Source organism: Macaca thibetana, chromosome 1 (assembly GCF_024542745.1).
Source record: "Macaca thibetana thibetana isolate TM-01 chromosome 1, ASM2454274v1, whole genome shotgun sequence".
Taxonomy (NCBI): Eukaryota; Metazoa; Chordata; class Mammalia; order Primates; family Cercopithecidae; genus Macaca; species Macaca thibetana.
The window spans coordinates 113,095,407-113,110,485 of NC_065578.1; the positions used below are offsets into that span (position 1 = coordinate 113,095,407).

The 15,079-nt window shown below is 38.1% G+C and overlaps 1 protein-coding gene across 1 annotated transcript in view; it reads right to left on the reverse strand.

Annotated features, from left to right (window-relative positions):
• RSBN1 (round spermatid basic protein 1) overlaps positions 1-15,079 on the reverse strand; it is a 50,996-nt gene that overhangs the window by 12,907 nt on the left and 23,010 nt on the right. The window contains exons 3-4 of the mRNA XM_050747792.1: positions 3,089-3,226; positions 2,632-2,774 (exon numbers count right to left, since the gene is read on the reverse strand). Coding sequence (XP_050603749.1) covers positions 2,632-2,774; positions 3,089-3,226 — 281 coding nt within the window. The remainder of the gene's footprint in view (positions 1-2,631; positions 2,775-3,088; positions 3,227-15,079) is intronic.

Below are 15,079 nucleotides of genomic sequence, written 5' to 3' on the forward strand. Positions count from 1 at the left end.
CAACACAGTGAGGCCTACAATTAAAATTTAAAACAATAACAACAAAAAAAACAACTAGCCAGGCATGGTGGCAGGCACCTGTAGTCCCAGATACTTGGGGGGCTGAAGTGGGAGGATCACCTGAGCCTGGGAGGTAGGCTACAGTGAGCCCTCATTGAGTCACTGCACTCCAGCCTGGGTGACAGAGTAAGACCCTGTCTCAAAGAAAAAAACAAAAACACAACCAAGAATTGGTTAAATAAATCTTGATACAACCATACAGTAAACTACACAGTTGTTTAGAAATGATACAGCTGCATCTTGATATAACGCATAAGCCTAGGGGGAAAAAAATTCCCAAGTTTTAAAGTAAACATCACACAAACAATGGATTTTTGTAAAAAGATTATTTATGACTATATATAATTTGAAAGGTTAATATGCCTAAATGGTGGCTTTCTGCCTTCTTTTTTTTTTTTGGAGGCGAAGAAGCTCCTGTCCCCCAGGCTGGAGTGCAATGGCACAATCTCGGCTCACTGCAACCTCCACCTCCCGGGTTCAAGCAATTCTCCTGCCTCAGCCTCCCGAGTAGCTGGGATTAAAGGCGGCTGCCACCATGCCCAACTAATTTTTGTATTTTTAGTAGAGATGGGGTTTCACCATGTTGGTCAGGCTGGTCTTGAACTCCTAACCTCAGGTGATATGCCTGCCTTGGCCTCCCAAAGTGCTGGGATTACAGGTGTGAGCCACCACGCCCGGTCTGCCTTCTTTCTACTCTTGTTTTTTTTTTTTTTTCCTTTTTGAAATGGAGTCTTGCTCTGTCACCCAGGCTGGAGTGCAGAGGCGCCATCTCAGCTCACTGCAACCTCACTGCAACCTTGGCCTCCCGAGTTCAAGCGATTCTCATGCTTCAACCACCTCAATAACTAGGATTACAGGAGCGTGCCACCATGCTAATTTTTGTATTTTTACTAGAGACAGGGTTTTGTCATGTTGTCCAGGCTGGTCTTGAACTCCTGGACTCAAGCAATCTGCCTGCCTCAGCATCCCAAAGTGCTGGGATTACAGGTGTGAGCCACTGCGCCTGCCCTCTTTTTACTCTTTCCTATTACTTTTTTCAGGAAACAAATGATGGTGATTTTTGGGGGAAAGACTACAGAACAAAAAAATGTATATAGTATTTAACAATTTAATAAGATTTTAAGATTCGTCGTCATCCTGCAACAAAAACTGCTATAATCTAACAATGCGCAGAACTTTCAAATAACTCCTGGGTTTTTACCATCCCACCACCCTGCATTCGTACATAATTTTCTCAAAATATTTTCATGCATTTCAAGTACCTAAGATTATTCCATACTTAGCTCAAGTATCATTCTCCTATGAGTCTTAAGTTAAGGTTTAGATTAGTCCATTAAAACTCACTTCTGGGCACTTATTTTGAATTGCTATTTTCATAGTCTAAGCAGGTATAAATCATTTTCGGTCTCATTAAATTAGATTTTTCAAAATACTAGAGAGTGAGTTAATCTACATTTGTCTTAAGAGTCTGAAACACAAAACATGTTACCACAATATGAATTACTGAGGCTCGGTACTACGGTACATTACTGGTTTCATGTAGCAAATACTGGTTACCTATAGTATATGTCATGAGGACAAAGATGAATAAAAGAGTCCCTGTCTTCCCAAAGAACACCTCAAATATTAGTAAAAAATAAAAACATGTAAACAGAACTTTAATGAATAGAACACTGTAGCAAAGTTACCTAAGGGAGGAAAGAAAAACTTCACAAAGGAGGTGACGTCCAAATTAAGTTTTGTTTGGTTTTGGTTTTGGTTTGAGATAGGATCTTGTTGTGGAGTCCTGGGCTCAAGTGATCCTCCTACTTCAGCCTACCAGGTAGCTAGGACTAAAGGCATATGACACTGTGCTGAGCTCAAGCTAAGTTTTGAAAATGTATTAAGTTTGCTGTGGGATGGTAACCCCAACACTTTGGGAGGCTGAGGCAGGAGGATCATCTGAGGCCAGGAGTTCAAAGCCACCCTGGGCAATATGATGAGACCCCCATCTCTACAAAAATAAAATACACAAAACAATTTTTTGAATCAGATGGGCATGGTAGTGCACACCTATAGCCACAGCTATTTGGGAGGCTCTCCTGAGCCCAAAAGTTCAAGAATACAGTGAGCTATGATTGTATCACTGCACTCTAGCTCTGGGCAACAGAGTAAGACCCTATCTCAAAAAAAAAAAAAAAAAAAATAGTGCAAAAGCAAAGCGTTATGATAGACTATGGTTTGGAAAGTGAATTCAGTATGGCCGGAGAAGACTAAAACCAGATACGTCTAGAAGAGGTACAGCTGACCAGATTATGAAAGATCCTTGTAAACCACACTAAGGGATTTGATCTTTTATCCTGCAGGCAGTTAGGGCACAGGTTTTTAAAAAATAAGTAAAAATTAAATTTGTGTTTTAGAAAAATGCCTCACTGTGATAACTGTGTGATGATTGAACTGAAACGAGGAACTGACAACTAAAATATTTACTTAAGGGAGCCCAAGACAAATGGTTTTCAAACTGTGCTCATTTTTATAAGCAACCAATTAAAAAAAAGTAGTTTTGTTTATTTGAGAAAAAGAAATATTTACCGTCGTCTTTTGAAGGGTGACTTTGGCATATCTGCTGTTGGGATCATCTGTTCTCCTGGCCTTACCCACATTATAGGCCCATCATCACTCTGGGACCTACACTGGAGTCGGAGGCTGGAAAGTGTACCCCAGGGCAAAGTCATCTAGAAATCAGAAGGATTAGTCACATTAAAAAATCATTTCAGTGATTTATAAGTTAATCCCTCCACCCAAATAAAAGTTCTAAGAAGACTTTTTTACAACTGTATATAAAGAAACAAATGCTACATAGTAATTTATATTAAAAAGAATAATTGATTTTAAGTACTTTGTACCAATATTATTATATCTAAACATTTCTATGCAAAACACTGGATAAATTTAATTTCAATAGGCAATATTAGTTTAATACTCTTCAACATATAAAGGGCCCACTTAAGTAAAGATCAAAACTTTAATAATCTTAATTAATACTCACTTTCAGAAATGGTGATTCTTCTAACATATCAAGGAACTCTGGGAAATAATCACCAACTTCTTCATCTACTGCTCCAACAAGACTTATCTGCCGCATAGGACCTGCTCGGTAGGTGCCACAGCAGTATGTCCTGTTGACCTAAGATAAAATGAAAGGGGGAAAAATGGACTGAGGCACAACTATAATATAATTAAAGAATTAAAATAGGTTATTGTTTCCAATGTTGCCATTTCTTCTACAAACTAAGAACTGAATGGTCAATACCTTGAATAAAGTCAGAGAGGCACCCAAGCACACTGACAAATACACTAATACATTTGCCACAAGCAAATTTCAATGTGTGAGTGAGCCTGAACATCTCAAAGAAATATTGAAGACATTAAGATCTATTTAATACTTAAACTTCTCTAAAAATGATTTTTTTTAACTTTGTAATATTTTAAATATTTTAGAGTGTGATTTTTATTTAAGGAAAAAAACATATAAAAGTAAAATCATCAGGGCAGGGAGAAAAAAAGACCATGGTCAGATTAATCTTCCATGTTCATTTTGTACTCCCTAGCTTCAAAGTCTTCACTTTAGCCCAGATACCAGGATACCAGGCTCACTGTTACCAAGACAGACCAATCTTTTTTTTTTGAGACGGAGTTTCACTCTTTGTCCCACAGGCTGGAGTGCGATGGCGTGATCTTGGCTCACTGCAACCTCCACCTCCTGGGTTCAAGCGATTCTCCTCCCTCAGCCTCCCAAGTAGCTGGAATTACAGGTGTGCGCTGCCACGCCTGGCTAATTTTTGTATTTTTTTAGTAGAGATAGGCTTTCACCACGTTGGCCAGGCTGGTCTTGAACTCCTAACTTCAACTGATCCACCTGCCTTGGCCTCCCAAAGTTTTAAGAGTACAGGTGTGAGCCACCACACCTGGCCCCAATCTTTTTTCTCTACTCAACTTACAACAAACTTATTTCTACCTCCAGTGATTTTTCTCTTGAATTTGGCCCATCTGGAATGTCCTCTTTTCTGTCAACCCAAATCGTATCCATACTTCAAAGAGCAGTTCAAAAGCTTTTTTTTTTTTCCAGAAATCTTTCTGGTCATACTCCATGATCTCTCCCTTCTCTGAAGTCTAATGTTACCTATGAGCAACATACATTTTCACTGTATCAACTCTCTAGTGAATTGAGGGCATATCCTATACAAATATGTAGCCCAGAGCATCCTATCTAGCATTTGAATGTAATCTATCAATTAATTCCATACAATCTGATACTATTCCTCTAGTCATTTCATGTATGTTCTTATCTTATATAATCTCCAATTTAGAGTTTCTCAAGGACAGAGAGATGGATCCTGTACATAGCAATGGACTAGACTAGAAATGCTGCATTTAACCAGAATTTCCACTTCAGATCAGTTACCTAGCATTTTCTACCTCTGTTAAAATGCAGATTAAATTTAAAAGCCTAACATATAGCTGTGCCTTTATATAAAATGGCTCTTTATTGAACATTAAAAAAATTTTAAAGAATCTACCGTCATGTTTTAAATACCACCTATTTTGCCTTAATAGGAAACAGTCTACATAAACGACCATCTAGGATATCTTACCACAATTCTTCACCATTTGTTCTTCAGCAGCATTTTTAGAATCAATTTTTTTTCCATAGACAATTTAACATCACCCACACACATATACACAGAAAAAAAGGCCGTAGATCTTGTTCTCAAATAGCAGGGGTGAGGATTTCTTAATTCCTTACAAATCCTCCCCCCAAGATCACTTCAGATATTCTTAAGCAGCAGCCACCCAGGCCAGAATTACTTTATATATATATTCATATGAATTACTTTCCGTAAGTTTTATATGATCATCATGCCATAAAACGCCAGGGGTGGCAGCATGGAACAAAGGCTCACCATGGGATATAGAGATAAGGAAGGGGAAGAAAGGGAAGTCTTTTTAAATCATTTTTCTAACCTTTCTAAGCACTCTAAAACAACTAAAGTAGATTTAACCTTCAGCATCATTTCTAGGAATCATATGCTTTTAGGGATAATAAGAAATATCAGTCTCGGCCAGGCACGGTGGCTCATGCCTATAATTCCAGCACTTTGGGAGGCTGAAGAGGATGAATCACGAGGTCAGGAGTTCAAGACCAGCCTGGCCAAGATGGTGAAACCCCATTTCTACTAACAATGCAAAAATTAGCTGGGTGTGGTGGTACATGCCTGTAGTCCCAGTTACTTGGGAGGCTGAGGCAGAGAACTACTTAAACACGGGAGGTGGAGGTTGCAGCGAGCCAAGATCGTGCCACTGCACTCTAGCCTGGGCAACAGAGCAAGACTCCATCTCAAAAAAAATGAAAGAAGTATCAGTCTCCCCCAAACACCTCTCCCAACTATTCCCAGTCTCAGAAATTCCTTTCCTAAGAAAGGCTTTCACTCTATACAGGCATTTTATGGGACAAATGTCCTAAAGACCTATCATAATCTTTTTTAAAATCTTTTTCCCAGCCAGAAGTGACTCTTAAGACCTATCATAATTTAAAGCTGCCAAAACTCAAGACCAATCCTAAAGAAATACACTGCCAAGTGGCAGTTTTCAATTCACTTGGCCTGCTGGCTTTGAGGTTATGCAACTCAATGCATTACTAATTTGAAGGAATTCATATTACTTTAAATTTTACACATAAAGTGAGACAGAATTAATATTCTTATATCACACCACTCCAAGTTTACCTAATTCAAATACCACTAAACTCAACAGCACTGAACTTGAAGACACCTTAGAAAGGTAAACACCTAGAATAATTAACATGTGACATGAATAAATATGAAGCATCTTTTCTTATTTGTAAAGAGAAAAAAAGTAAACTTAAAAAGGAGGAGGGCGGGAACAACAGAAGACAAAGACAGGGTATGACCACAAAATATAGCAACCTCATAATTTTGCCAAGACCAACTTGTTTATTTTCATATATACACAAAGAAAAGCTTCTCATCTTATGAGGATCTTCAGGTTCACACCTTTGTGTGAGTACCAATGTTGTATCCACGAATGACAAAGAATTAACAATGTTCAATTTTTATTTCCTGGCAGAAGAGCCATCAAGTAAACAACTACGCTACAAAATACTAGGACTGGATTTTGAAAGCTGCAATGTATAAAGCCTATTTGGATAACTGTAGCTAAGTTAGCCTAGCTAGAGAAAGCCCTTATTAGTAAACCACAACCTTCCTGTTTTCATTCCTTTACTTAGACTTCTGGCTTTCTGTGACCTACGTTTTTTTCTCAGTATCAGTCCCCTCCTTCTTCCAGCTGCTTCCATATCTAGGCTAAACCCCAAGGTTTATCCCTCTCTCATAAACACACTCTCATCCTCTATCCCAGTCCTTCCACCAGTCCTGCCTGCAAACCCCAAGCGTGAAACATTCAAACTGTCAATCCCACCTCTGGACTTTTCCATTCCAAAAGCCAACAAATCTCTTTCATCATTTAAGCCCATTTTAAAATTGACTATCCTGCAACTTGCCATCAAAAGCAACATGATATACCTTTTTCACATAAAAATCCTACTTCTGTAATATTAGTCTGTATTACCTGTCTCTACTGCCTCACCTCACCTTTTATTCACATCTCATATCATTGCAATCAGGCTTCTGCCCACACCACTCCCCTGAAACAAATCACTGATGACCTCTTCACAGCCAAATTCAAGAAATGCTTTTCAATCACCTGCTTTCTTGATTTCCCTTTCCAGGCTTCCTCCTCTCCAAAACGTGGTTGTTGCAGAGTTGGCCCAGTTTTCATTCAACATATTATCTGCAGGTGGTTTCAATTATACTACAGATTTAACTATCACCTGTACCCTACTACATTCCATATCTACATCTCTAACTTAAAACTTTGCCTCAGATTCAGATCTTTACATACAAATGCCTCCTGGGCAGCCCACAGACACCCCTGAATTTAATACCTACAGAACAGAGCTCGTTTTTTTGTAAGGTTCCCTTCCCCTCCCAACCCTTCTTTTTTTCCTTCTGTATGTACTTCGCCAGTTAATAATATTCATTTTCTCAGGTCCTAAATCAGGAATTGATAAATCCCTCTTCCTCACCACTTAAATCAAAATCTATCCTTCTAACTAAATCTGCAGTACCACTGCCTTAATTCAGGAAATTATCATTTCTCACCTAATCGTAAAACCTCTTAACCAGTATCCTTGCTTCAGGATTCCCATCCCCAAGAGCCATCCTACATACTGCTACAAATAATCTAGGGAAAAACATCTTATCATTAAACCTTCCCATTTTAAATCCTTTAGTAGCTCCATACTACCTATAGAATCAAACTAGAAAATCCTTTTTAAGGAAGACAAAGCCCCTCTTGATCTATTAGTCCAAGGGAGTAACAGACCAACATTTGCCACATTCTCCACATTTGCCACATTCTAAATATACATTTCCCAAATTCTAAATAATTTCTGCTGCCTCTACAAGTTTTCACATGTTATTGTCCACCTCTACAACTCCTATTATTTCCTTGATGGTATAAAATGACTCAAAATAAGGTTTCAAGCTCAAAGAACTGAAGTACATAATATTTACAGATTTTAGATAAGTGAGATTTGGAGTTATAACTAGATCAAAAAAGGTAAGGAACAGATGCATAGATTTGCAAATTGTCTACAACATGTACTTTTTTAAGTGACTAAGACTTGAGAGAAAGAATAGAGAGAGACAGAGAACCAAGAACTTCACTTAAAACAGGTATTAGACAGGAGGAAGAGTTAGCTAAAGGAATTGTGAAAGGATGAAGTAAGAAGTAATGCAATTAAAATGATGTAAGAATAACATTTCAAAAAATGGTCAAGGACAACTATTTTTTAAGAAAAACAAACTGGCTGTTATGAATAGTGCTGCAATAAACATGGAAATGCAGATCTTCAACATACTGAGTAAATTTCCTTGAGTTGGACATATACCAAGAAGTGGAATTGCTTGGTCATGTGGTCGTTCTATTTTAAATTTTTTAAGGAACCTCCACACTGTTGACCATAATGGCTGTACTAATTTAGATTGACATTAACTGTATAAAAGTTCTCCTTTTTTCATATCCTCACCAGCATTTATTTTTTGTCTTTTTGTTAACAGCCATAACTGGGGTGAGGTGATATCTCATTGTAGTTCTGACTTCCATTTCCCTGATGATGAATGATGTTGAACATTTTTTCATATACCTGTTGTATGTCTTCAAATTTCAGAATGTCTATTTAGGTCTTTTGCCCATTTTTAAATCAGATTATTTCGTTGTTGTTATTGGGTTGTTTGAATTCTTTACATAAATTTTAGGCCACAGGGCAGAAAATACTATCTGGTCCTTAATAGAAAAAGTTTGCCAACCCCTAATTTAAACCACGCACAAAAGAAATCAAGCAATATGTTTGAATACAAACTTTGTGAAAGAGAATAATCTGTATCATTCAATATTATATATCTGTAATACAGAGTGCCTGGTATGTAGTAATAAATATTTGTTGAATTTCTGTATGTTAGGGCTAGAAATGAAGTAATCAACCACAAACTCTGGCAAAAAGAAAAAAGCGGGGGGGGGGGGGCGGAGAAGAACTGCTGATTGCCAGTCTATCACTTGCATTAAAAAATTTAATAAATGCAAATGTTTGTTACATTTAAATAATAAACAGCATAACAATGAACAGCAATTATGACCACAAATTCAACATGCACCAGTTTTCAATCTTTTGAAAAGGCTGACAAGAAGAAAAAAAAAAAGAGAGAGCGAGAAAAATAAATAAATAAAACAAAAAAACATTCACCAACTGTAGGAAACTAATGCCAAACAAGCAAAGTATTCCCTCCTTTTAGTAAGAAAACTTTCTGGGCATATGGCCAATGAGCTAGGCTCCCTGACAGCTAGCTGTGGCCTGTGCCTAAGTTTGGGCCAATAAGACAGTCACATAAGTTACATATGCAATCTTCAGGGCATACCTTTATAAGGAACTGGCTTGCCCTCCACTTCCTTTTTCTCTTTTGAGGGCTGAAACACAGAGTGGTAAAGAGCTAGTCTCAACCATGCACATGACAACACCAGTAGGAATGACAAAAATTAAAGACAGAAGGAAACTAGGATCCTGGATGACAACAAGGAACAGAGTTGCTTACCTCTGGACTGCTAAACAAGAGAGAAACTTTTGTTCTAGCCACTGCACATTGGTCCTCATTGTTATGGTTGTTTAGCCTGTATCTTGTATACTTTGTAATGAGGGAGGCAATATTCTGCATTGCACAGAGATATCATCTGGGGTGTGATCTCCTGATCTGGGCTAAAAAAATCTATAACTAGGGCACACCCAAAAAATAACATTTAAAGTGATTAGGGACTTGCAAACCATACAAAATGGAGGAAGAATTCAAGAAATCAAAAGTATTTCAAAAGTATTTAACTTGAAAAGATTAAAGGAGGGACACAACAATCTTCAAATACTTGGAGGCCGGTAACATGAGTTACAGGAAAGCAAGTGTCATTCATTTACCACAAGTTTATTGTACAGTCATGTGTCACCTAATGACAGAAATACATTCTGAGAAATATCATTAGGCAATTTGTGCTTGAGAACATCACAGATTGTACTTACACAAATCTAAGTGGTATAGCCTGCTACACACCTAGGCTATATGACATAGCCTATTGCTCCTAGGCTACAAAACTTACAGCACGTTATTGTACTGAATACCGTAGGCCAGTGGTCCCCAACCTTTTTGGCATGAGGGACCGGTGTCATGGAAGATAATTTTTCCACGGAACAGGGTTGGGGGTTGGCAGGCATGGTTTTGGCTGAAACTGACCCACCTCAGATCATCAGGCATTAGTCAGATTCTCATAAGAAGTGTGCAAACTAGACCCCTCACATGCATAATTCACAAGAGTTCACACTCCTATGAGAATCGAATGCTGCAGCTTATCTGACAGGAGGTGGGGCTCAAGCAGCAATGCTATTATAGCTTGCTGCAGCCTGGTTTTTAACAGGCCACAGACCAGTACTGGGGGACCAGTATAGTTGAGGACCCCCGCTGTAGACAACTAAAACACAATGGTAAGTTTTTATGTATCTAAACACATTTAACTTCCCATGCTTGCAGAATGGGAAGTTGTTCTGGGTCAGCGAGTGAGTGGTGAGTGAATGTGAAGGCCTAGAACATTGCTGTACACTACTGTAGACTTTATAAACAGTGTACACTTAGGCTAAACTAATTTTTTAAAATTTTCTTTCTTCAATAATAAATTAACTTTAGCTTACTGTAATTTTTATAAACTTTATGAGTTTTTAAATTCTTTGACTCTTGTAATAACACATAGTTTAAAACACATTGTACAGCTATACAAAAATATTTTCTTTATATCCTTATTCTGTATTTTCTACTTAAAAACTTTTTTTTTAACTTTTTTAAACCTTTTTTGTTAGAAACAAAGATACAAATGCACACATTGGCCTACGCCTACAACAGGGTCTGAATGATCAATATCACTGTCTTTCATCTCCACATCTTGTCCTGCTGAAAAGTCTTCAGGGGCAGTAACACTCATGGAGCGATCATCTGCTATGATAACAAAGCCTTCTGTAATATCTCCTGAAAGACCTGTCTGAGGCTGTTTTACAGTTAACTTTTTTTTTAATAAGTAGAAGTATGCTCTAAAATAATGATAAAAGGTATAGCAAATATAGTAAGCGATAGGAATTTTTCAGCTCCATTATAATCTTACGGAATCAGTTTACATATGTGGTCTGTCATTGACTGAAACGTCATTACATAGCACATAAACATATATTTTATGCCACTGTCCTCAACACAGGTATAGCAAACCAGACCTACTCCTAGCCACTTGAAGCTTACAGTCTAGTAGGGAGAGGCAGACACTAATCTAAACAGACATTTAATTATAAACTATGATCTTCAGAATGTAAGGTGTATGACACTATGAAAAAGAACATGGGATCCTGATCCGGGGAATAAAGTGTTCCTTGAAGTAACACTGAGCTCAGATCTAAAGAACAAGTTCAGAGGGAAACAAAATCTCTTAAGCATTGCCCTTTCCAAGATCTAAAAGAAAGCTAATGGTAATAAACACAGAAAGCAAGAGAAAAATAAAGATGAGACTGAAAAAAACACTTGTGGCTGGATTATGGAAAGCCTGGAAGATCACATTAAGGATTTTGGAAAGCCACTAAAGGATCTGAAGAGAAGGAAAGTTACCCAATTTGCCTTTGGCTTTTTGTTTGTTTAGTTTTCTCAGAGAGGCACAAAAAGTAAAGAGATCAGCTGGGAGTATTCTATAATATGCCAAATAAGAAATGTTAGGCTAAGCTAATAGCTTGATTTTAAACAGGGACTTATTTTTAAAAGAAAAAAAAGAGATCTGAAAATTATACAGGAGATAAAATTGTCAAGATGTGGACAAAGATTGGATATGATAGATAACAGAAAGAAGTATCAAAGATGACTGCTAGCTTCTGTACTTTGGAACCTGACAGAGAAACTACTCTGTCTTCCGAAGGAGGACCAGGTTTCATTGTTGTGGACATGATGAGCTGGAAGTATGTGATAGGTTGAAAAATGGCTTCCAAAAAGCCTAACCCCGAGAACCTAATCCCTAGAACCTGTGAATGTTACCTTACGGCAAAAGGGACTCTGCAGATGTGAATAAATTAAGGATCTTGAGATGAGGAGAGTATCCTGGATTATCCAGATGGGCTTAAATGTAATAACACGTGTCTTTGTAAGACTGAGGCGGACAGATACTTCAGAAGGCAATGTGATGACAGAAGTATAGCCTGGGGTATTATACTTTGAAGATGGAGGAAGGGGTCACAAGCTAGGAAATACAAGACACAAGAAGCTAAAAAAGGCAAAAACTTGATTTTTTTCCCTCAGAGCCTTCAGAACTGTAAGAAACTAATTTGTGTTGTTTCAAGCCATTGTTTGGGGGCTGGATGGCACACACCTGTAATCCCAGCACTTTGGGAGGCCAAAGCAGGCAGATCACTTGAGCCCAGGAGTTCAAGACCAGCCTGGGCAACATGATGAAACCCTATCTCTACTAAAAAAAAATACAAAAAATTAGCTGGGCATGGTGGTGAGTGTCTGTAGTCTATTTCCAAATTTTCTGTCTTGCTGAACAGAGCTCATAAACCAATTATACTGATTTAATAATTAAATCTTTAGAATATATTGGTACCAGGTAGGGCACTCCTCCACTTTTTCTTTTCTTTTCTGGCTGTTCTTGCCTACTTATTTTTGCATATAAACTTCAGTATCTGCTTGCTTGTCTCAAAAAACAACTATTTCTATTTTATTAGGATTGTGTTCAATTTATAATTTAGGAGAAACTGTCATTCTGATATTGATTCTTCTTCCCCAGGAACATAGTAATATATCTTTCCATTTAAGTCCTCTTTTGTGTGATCATGTTTCAACACTAATAGAAAGAATCTGATAAAGATGAAAAGGTGAAGAGGACTGCTGTTTAAACATGGTAGACTGAATGTACGATTTTTTTCTATTCCTTATCAAAATCCCACTCAAGTGAGAATAAAATAGCAAGGCTATAAAACCCAAATATTCAAAAAGAACAGAAGTAAAAACTATAGGTACAAGCTATCAAAATGTTTTGGGAAGGTGAAAAATGTACAGGGGAATTTGCAAAATGAGAACTCTGGCTAAGTTTTATAGAAAGCAAGGAACAAAGCATGCAATTAAAAACAAAAAAGTTGGGTTTAAAATCTGCTTGAGTCAGTGAGACCCTTCCACTTACATTCTACCTCCCTATCCCATACTCCTTTTTCCTCACCTTATTTGTGGTGAAAGTGAACCAAATGACTACAGACACAAGGATACAAGGCACAAGTCCATGGGAGAGAACCATTACACTGAAAGCAAGGAATTAAGTAAAATCCCAGTTATTTAACAATGCAATCACCTACCTCCTTCCAAGAATTCTAGCAGACGGGTGTATAAACTACTCTATCCTCTGACAAAAATGTGGTAGATTTTTAGCTGTAGAAACTAAAAGCCCAAGAAACAATATCTTTAAACACTAATATTTAGAGCTTTTCTCACAATATGACCACATTGCCTATCCAGTCTTCAATTGATAAATCCTACCCATGTGTTCACAGAGTTTCTAACCAGTTTTACGACGACTCATGTTTCAATATGAACAGATCACCATGTTTGATGAAAACATATGACATAAATAGAAGACTAGAACAAAAACAAAAAAGAACTTGAACAACTTACAACATAAATGAGAATTTAAAAACAAGTATAATTAGTATCAGAGAGATGAAAAAGGGTATTGTATCCATAAAACAATAGGAAGTTATTAAAAAAGGAACAGAGAACAAGAACAACCTCTCAAATTACAGCTGACATTAATCAACATTAAGAAGCTAGTTAAATCTACCCCTAGAAAGCAAGAAAAAAGACAATGAAAAATATAATAGGAAAGATAAGAAAATTGAGGGTTGGGACGTTCAGTCCTACCCCCAACCTCCAGGGAGGGGTGCTAAAGGTCAAGCTGACCACCAATGGCCACTGGCTTAATCAATCAAGCCTACGTACTGAAGGCTTCATAAAAACCCAAGAGGTTCAGAGAGCATCTGGATAGTTGAACATGTGGAAGCAGACAGGAAGATGAACAGGAATTCATACACTTGCAGGGAGGGTGGCACACCCCAACTCTACGGGGAAAGAAGCTCCTGTGCTTGGGACCCTTCCAGACCACGCCCTGTGTATCTCTTCATATGGCTGTTTATTTGCACCCTTTAACATATCCATCATACTAAACCGATAAACATAAGTATTTCCCTGAGTTCTCTGAGCTACTCTAGCAAATCCACTGAACTCAAAGGGGGGATCATGGGAACCCCCAACTTGAAGCCAGTTGGTCAGAAGTTCCAGAGGCCTGGACTTGTGACTGGTGGGAAGGAGGGGTCAATTCTGGGGACTGAGCCCTCTATTTGGGATCCAAAACTGACTCTGGGTAGTGTCGGAATTGAATTGGATGACATCCAGCTGGTGTCTGCTGCAGAATTGATTGCTTGCTTGTTGTGGGGGAGAAATCTCCCACATTTGGACAAAGAAGTCTTCTGTGTTGATAGTTGTTGTTTGACAGCAGAGGAAAAGTAAGGTGTTCAAAAACGGTGATACAGTCGCCCAACGAAATACTAAATATAATGGTTAAAATTAATGTAGAGTTACGTGTATAATAATCTTCAAAAACAATGTTGAACAAAAATAGCCCGCTTAGGCCGGGCGCGGTGGCTCAAGCCTGTAATCCCAGCACTTTGGGAGGCCGAGACGGGCGGATCACGAGGTCAGGAGATCGAGACCATCCTGGCTAACACAGTGAAACCCCGTCTCTACTAAAAAATACAAAAAAAAAAACTAGCCGGGCGAGGTGGCGGGCGCCTGTAGTCCCAGCTACTCGGGAGGCTGAGGCAGGAGAATGGCGTGAACCCGGGAGACGGAGCTTGCAGTGAGCCGAGATCCGGCCACTGCACTCCAGCCTGGGTGACAGAGCGAGACTCCGTCTCCAGAAAAAAAAAAAAAAAAAAAAAGCCCGCTGAATGATACCCACAATACACTATAGTTTTAAAACACAAAGGTACAAATATTGTTTTTATGTTCATTTGGTATTAGTAAAATGTTAAAAGATAAAAGGACATGATAAGCCACAAATTCAGAATAAAGATTTAGTTCTAGGGAGAAAGGAAAAGTTTATTTTAAAAAAAAAAAAGGGGGAAAGACACTAAGCAGAAATTTGCTTAATATATTTTATACTTTTAGTTATGTGGGGAGTGGGAATGGAGAAGGGAAAGGTTGGAGGGGTAGTAACGGGTAACTGACATCAAAGATCCTAAGCTAATGGGTATAGAGTTTCTGTTTGGTATGAGGAAAAAGTTGTGGTAATA